The following is a 5,735-nucleotide window of genomic DNA, read 5'->3' as shown; positions in this document are numbered from 1 at the left end:
GATTGGTTGTTTACAATAGTATTGAAACCGCAAGTTACTGGGAACAAATCATATCGCAAATGAAAGCATCGAAGCCTCAAACGTTAATAAAGGTTTGACAATTTGAAATGATTTGATTAGTTAAATTTTACGCTTTATAAACTTACATCTACAAAAGGCTATCCTGCAATAACTCTTGGTAGAAATAAAATTAAGTTGAAATACTGCTGTGATACATTGCCATTGGCTCCTACTTGCAAACACTAACAATTAAGTTAATTTTCATTTGATTTAAAATAAAATGATTGCTCTCAACTAAAATTTTATTGAAATATTTATGCCAAATAGAAGATGGCCTACACAAGTTAGAAATTAGTAAAATTAATTATTCGTTGTTTAACAACGGCTAAGTATCGTATGACTAGTAACCCCCCACTACGTCACGAGGAAATAAAAGACAAGATACAGAGACATGTGGGATTCAGCAAGGTTCTTTTATAAGTCCTAGATTTCGTATACAAGAATTTTCATTTGTACTCACCAGCCACTTCTGAAAAGTAAACAACAAAACATTAAAAGTTTTATCAACTGTAATCATGTCGTAATTATATTGTATGCATTACAAACAAACAGGTTATCCAAATATCAGATAAGTTTTTTATAAATTTGAATCGAATAAACAAACAAACATAAAACAAGTCAGTTGTTATATTAGACATAACCAACTACATAATAAATCTTAATAATCCAGTGAAAGTGTATGTTTGTGTGGTGCTCAAATTTGTTTCTACAACTGATCGAAGATTCGGTCTGTGAAATTTGCGATATTTTTGCTAACTTATAATCCTACAGATTTTTGGAGCCTATTTTGTTTAAATTTTATGTTAGTCCTTGTCACTCACTTGTAAAAAATGCCTTGAACCCAGGTTGTTGAGTATTACCATCTGATGTAAACTTTACTGTGAGAAATCCGTTGAAAGAATGAAACGTCGTTTGCTTAACTTTGTTTCCACTCAATACGACTAAAAAATCTATATCTTCATATACCTTTAAAGTAAAAAATAAATTATTAGTAAAGCAATCTAGTATAATAAAACAAATTATTAGTTTTTTTTCTACAGTCTAAACCTTCAAAACATTTGACTAGGCCAGAAGTGACGAACCCGTGGCCCGCGGGCCGCATGTGGCCCGTCAAAAAAAATTGTGCGGCCCGAAAAACAATTTGACAATCGCTCATGCATTAAAGACAAAAGACTCAAATTGTCATCTGTTTTCGGCAGCACGTACCTATTGCTATGCGAACAGTTCTTTTCTAAAATACATTTTACAATAAGTCGTTACAGGTCGAGGCTGACAGATGAAAATCTTAGTGAGCAGTTGAGAGTTGCCTCATCATCTGTTCGACCTAATATTGAACGCTTACTCAAGCAAAAAACTTTCCAAAAATCCCACTAAGCAAAAAAATTCAATGCTTCAATATTATTTTTTAATATTTTATGCTTCAGTGCTGCATTAGATAGCTTCAGCTGTATGATTCGCATGGGCTTTTGTTTGTTGTTTGAAGAAGAAGTTTCATTAACTGATTTGTTGTTTCGGAGCATAATGGTCGAAACATTTAATCAACTTGAGCAAAAAGGTTAGAGCCAAAAAAAGAATAAATCATACTCATATGAAAGCAAACACTTCGAAAATTAAACTGTCTTCATTATCAGTGCAAGTACTGTTGCTCTATCCTTTTTGCTCAAGTTGATTTGTTTTTATTTTTTACTGTTGTATGTTTCGATTCTGCATAAGATAATTTCAACTGTGTGGGTTTCATTACTTTCATCTGCAGTTTGTTACTTTTCACGAATAATATCTTGAGTCACTTCTAAAAGATTTCATAGTAGGTTACGATTAAAAAGTAGTGTGGCCCGATAACTCATGTGTAATTGACAAAGTGGCCTGCAACCGCAAAAAGGTTCGTCACCCCTGGACTAGGCTAACACGCACAGCAGCATTCCAATAAAAGTTATAATTTATGTTGTGGAAAAGGTTTTCTTCCAATAGGATTCCTCAGCACAACTGGATCGAAACGAAAAAACTACAGTACTGTAGCTTAATATTAGCACAACTAGCCCGAAAAAACGCAAATTTACATTTTACATAAATAAAATTCAATTAACACAGGAAGCCCTGACCGGTCATTTTTGACTGGTTTTGAGTTTTGGCGCTTCATATTTTTGGCGTTTTTGCTTGGTCATACTCCTTGAGTTTTCCTACCTTTGGATAAAGTTTTAGTAGCTGTAATAATTTTTCACTAGAACTTTCGCAAACAGAGCATTTCACACGTCTACCTATAATCCCTGACCGGGCAAAAATGACCGGTGCGTGATAAGAAGATTTCTAACGTTCGAATAATGTTTGTTTGTATATCTTGTACATCTTTGTATATTATTGTGCGAATATCAATGATTGAACTAAAATAAAGAAAAGCGGTAAAAAACCCGTTTCATACAACCGGTCAAAAATGACCGCAATCGTCCTTATAGGTAGGGAAATATTTCAGGGATTGTAATGTTGATGTTCAAAACCTTCATTTCTTTGCTTTTTTCTTTTTCCTTTCTTCATAGTTTTGGTAAAGTAAAGTTAACCCATGGCTACCTAAAGATACGGCCTGATTTGTCACATTTTGCATACATTTCCAGATATTTCTAACTTTGGGCGAATGTTTTAAATAATTTTTTCTAAAAATTATATTTTTACGCTTTCTTTAGTGTTTTTCGCAGATGACACAATAGGTATAAACATCCTCAGATGTTGAAAAACAAAGAAAATTTGATTTCGAAGATTTTAGTCAGACTGTTAATTTTTCAATAACAGTCTGATTCAGCGTTTTTCAACTTACTTTTCTCATTTGCTATTGCTTCCCCAAGGCAACAAAAAGCTTTTATATCATTAGTAGAAAAAATCAAAAAATTAAAAAAATCTCTGAGAATGTCAGTCAAACACTAGCAGTAGCTGTAATCAAAATCTGCAAAATGTGACAAATCAGGCCGCATCTCCAGGTGGCCATGGTTAAGCCTATTTAATACCAGATGTTTTAGTACGCAGAAAGTACGTCACGGGCTATCTTAGCCCCGTGCTAATTAATCGCTAATAACGGGAGCTATAAAAATCACACAGCCAAAGTATTTTACAAGATAATAGCCATGTGTATTGTGCGTATAGAAATTAAATTTTAACCCAACAAATTTATTGAAGTAAAGTGTTTGAGATGAAAAAACGTCAGAAAGTCGGTTTTTATTTTAATTTCCAGAAAATAGCTTCAAAATCGAATTTTTGAATTATAACAGAAAGTATTGCTAAACTAAATAAAAAATTACTTTTGCTCATAATAATAAAGCATTTTTGGGCGTTTTTACATTTCAAAGTAATTGCACTAACATTTATATTGCACTAACATTAACATATTTACAACTAGCATTGCACGAACATGTCTAGCCACCTGAGACGAAATGATTATTGTGAAGGGCAGGAAGGTAGAAAAATGACCAGTTTAAGTTTTGAAAATTCACAAAGAATAAAAACTAAAAGTCAAGAAATTTCACATTTCTACCATGTTTTCTTCTGTGAAATATTTCACTACTAGAGTGGGGCTTCCTCATAAAGCCCCGTGTCGCTACAGATAGGGTTAAATTTTCAAAACCGCAATTTTTTTGCTATTTTCTATTTCCTTTCTTCATATATTTGGTAAAGGGAGAAAGTGTCTCAGTACCAGATCGCATTTTCCAATTAATATTTTTTCCACTTTTGATCAAAGATACGGTTTTCTAGTTTTCCATTCTTTGCCACTTATTTCTGACGCATTGACTGCTTTATCTTTTGCATAGTGCAAGTTTAGCATGATGATGTAATAGAAGCGTTTGTTTTAGATTTCACCAATGTAAGCATTTCTTAATTTTACTTCCTGAGTAAAATTTATCTAAGTTTTCCACTTTTCATTACTGCGTGTAGGCTACGGACAGTTTTAGTATTTCTTTGTTGCAATATTTTCTGCGTTGGCCTATTTACCAAACTATGAAGAAAGGGAAAAGAAAAAGAAATGAAAGTTTTGAACTTTTTCTTTCGCATGAGAGGTTGGGTTTGGACTACGTTTCATTGTGGTCAAATGTCCCGGCATTCTGCATCAAGGATTTGAAGCCAACACCCGTGTGGAGGTGGTTCAGCCGTACCCCGTCAGCTCGGCTGAACTTCTTTCCTGATGGAGAGAGAGAAAGAGAGAGATGTTTGTTTATTTGCCTTTCTAATACGAGTCGAGAAAAAGATGTTGGCATTCGTCCAGCGTCGGGGACAAAGGTGCGGGGTCTGAATGTGTTGTGTATCCACTTCTCTTGCAGGTATTGGTGATCCACGATGAGGCACTGGTGTTGTGCTCCAGCAAGAATTGAGCTTGAGCAACAAAGGGGCTTCTCGATTTGAGGCGTTCCTTTATTGTCGGTCTGGTAATGTAGCTGTGGAGCGCGTGGTGTGGGTCCAGTGACCGGCGAGCCTGGGAGAGTGAGGCAGCTCTGAGGCGATACTCGGCAGGAGCGATGCCTGATAGAACTGGTAAAAACTAAGTAGGTGTAGGTTTAAGGCAGCCCGATACAATACGCAAGGCGTTGTTGATGGGTTTGTCGAGCAGATGAGTATGGGAACTACTACACCATATAGGGGCGCAGTACGGTGCGCAGAGTTGTTGCTGTCGCACCCCAGCTCGTCCTTGCCAGTCCACGAATAATAGCAATGCGTGATGATACTTTTTTGCGGAGTGATTTCAAGTGGTGTCGGAAGATGATAGTCTGGTCCTGAGGTTCTGAATTAAGTGACTTTTATTAGTGTAATAGGTAAATTTTCATTTTTTTGGCTAGTTGTGCTGATATTAATGGCTGCACCCAAATTATTTGCACAATTCAAGCTGTAGCTCTGATTATAAAAATAGTTAAGTTTTTTAAACTTTTGATAAAATAAGTTTAGTTTTTGTGTTTTAGCCTCTTCATGTTCTGCTCAAGTTGACCAACTAAACTTTTTTCCAACAAAATATCGACTGGCAGTTGGCCAATAAACTTCAACTTAATTTTGCCATTGGTCATTATTTTGAAGACGTGCTTGGAAACCAATGACGACACTGACTCGAGTCATTATCATCATCATCATTTCAGTCCAGTGCTAAGCAAAGACCTTCTCCTTTTCTTGCTAATTCTAAAATCGATTATGTGTTTTTCTAGGTTTGTTGTTCCACATTCGTTGTCAATCTCGTTTCTCTATCTCATTTTAGGCTTCAAGGGTGTCCAAGTGATTACTTTGTTTAGTCCTTCTGTTGTCCTGATATTTTGCTACATGACGTGCTCATCACCGTTGATTTGTTTTTGATAGCCATCATTTCAATTTTGTTTTTGTTTTCATTTCTGAACATCACAACGGAAAAAAACAATATATGCCAAACATAGCAGAGGTCTGGAAAAAGGTAGAAGCGACAAAACGCGGACGTTATAACGTGCATGATACCAAAGCAGAACAATCAGTTTAAAAAATGAAACGGTCGCAACACCTTAATAGAATTTTTACATATTCAGAAAAAAAAGAGAGAAACTGATTTTTTTTAACAATTTAGATAACTTAAGTAAAAAAAAGAACAAAACAAAAAGACAGTTGCTACGTTGATCGACCTTGGTGGGTTATCAAAAGTGTTGACGAGCTTGAGCGAAACACTCTTGATGCGTTAGCTCATCACG

At 35.3% G+C, this 5,735-nt stretch overlaps 1 protein-coding gene across 1 annotated transcript; it reads left to right on the top strand.

Moving 5' to 3' along the window:
- Nucleotides 1-3,951: 3,951 nt before the first annotated feature.
- Nucleotides 3,952-5,418, top strand: LOC145776617 (uncharacterized). Its single transcript, XM_082587847.1, has 2 exons — nt 3,952-4,317; nt 5,229-5,418. Exons 1-2 carry the CDS (start codon nt 4,039-4,041, stop codon nt 5,310-5,312), a joined length of 363 nt encoding a protein of 120 aa, XP_082443973.1. The 5' UTR covers nt 3,952-4,038; the 3' UTR covers nt 5,313-5,418.
- Nucleotides 5,419-5,735: the final 317 nt, after the last annotated feature.

Source organism: Aplidium turbinatum, chromosome 9 (genome assembly GCF_918807975.1).
Source record: "Aplidium turbinatum chromosome 9, kaAplTurb1.1, whole genome shotgun sequence".
Taxonomy (NCBI): domain Eukaryota; kingdom Metazoa; phylum Chordata; class Ascidiacea; order Aplousobranchia; family Polyclinidae; genus Aplidium; species Aplidium turbinatum.
This window is presented reverse-complemented; position numbering and strand designations above follow the sequence as displayed.

Bases quoted from the DNA above. Each gene is read 5' to 3' on its own strand.
- LOC145776617 (XM_082587847.1), top strand. From the start codon at position 4,039: ATGAAGAAAGGGAAAAGAAAAAGAAATGAAAGTTTTGAACTTTTTCTT. The intron at 4,318-5,228 runs GTGCGGGGTCTG...GTGTTTTTCTAG, and splicing joins GTCCAGCGTCGGGGACAAAG to GTTTGTTGTTCCACATTCGT.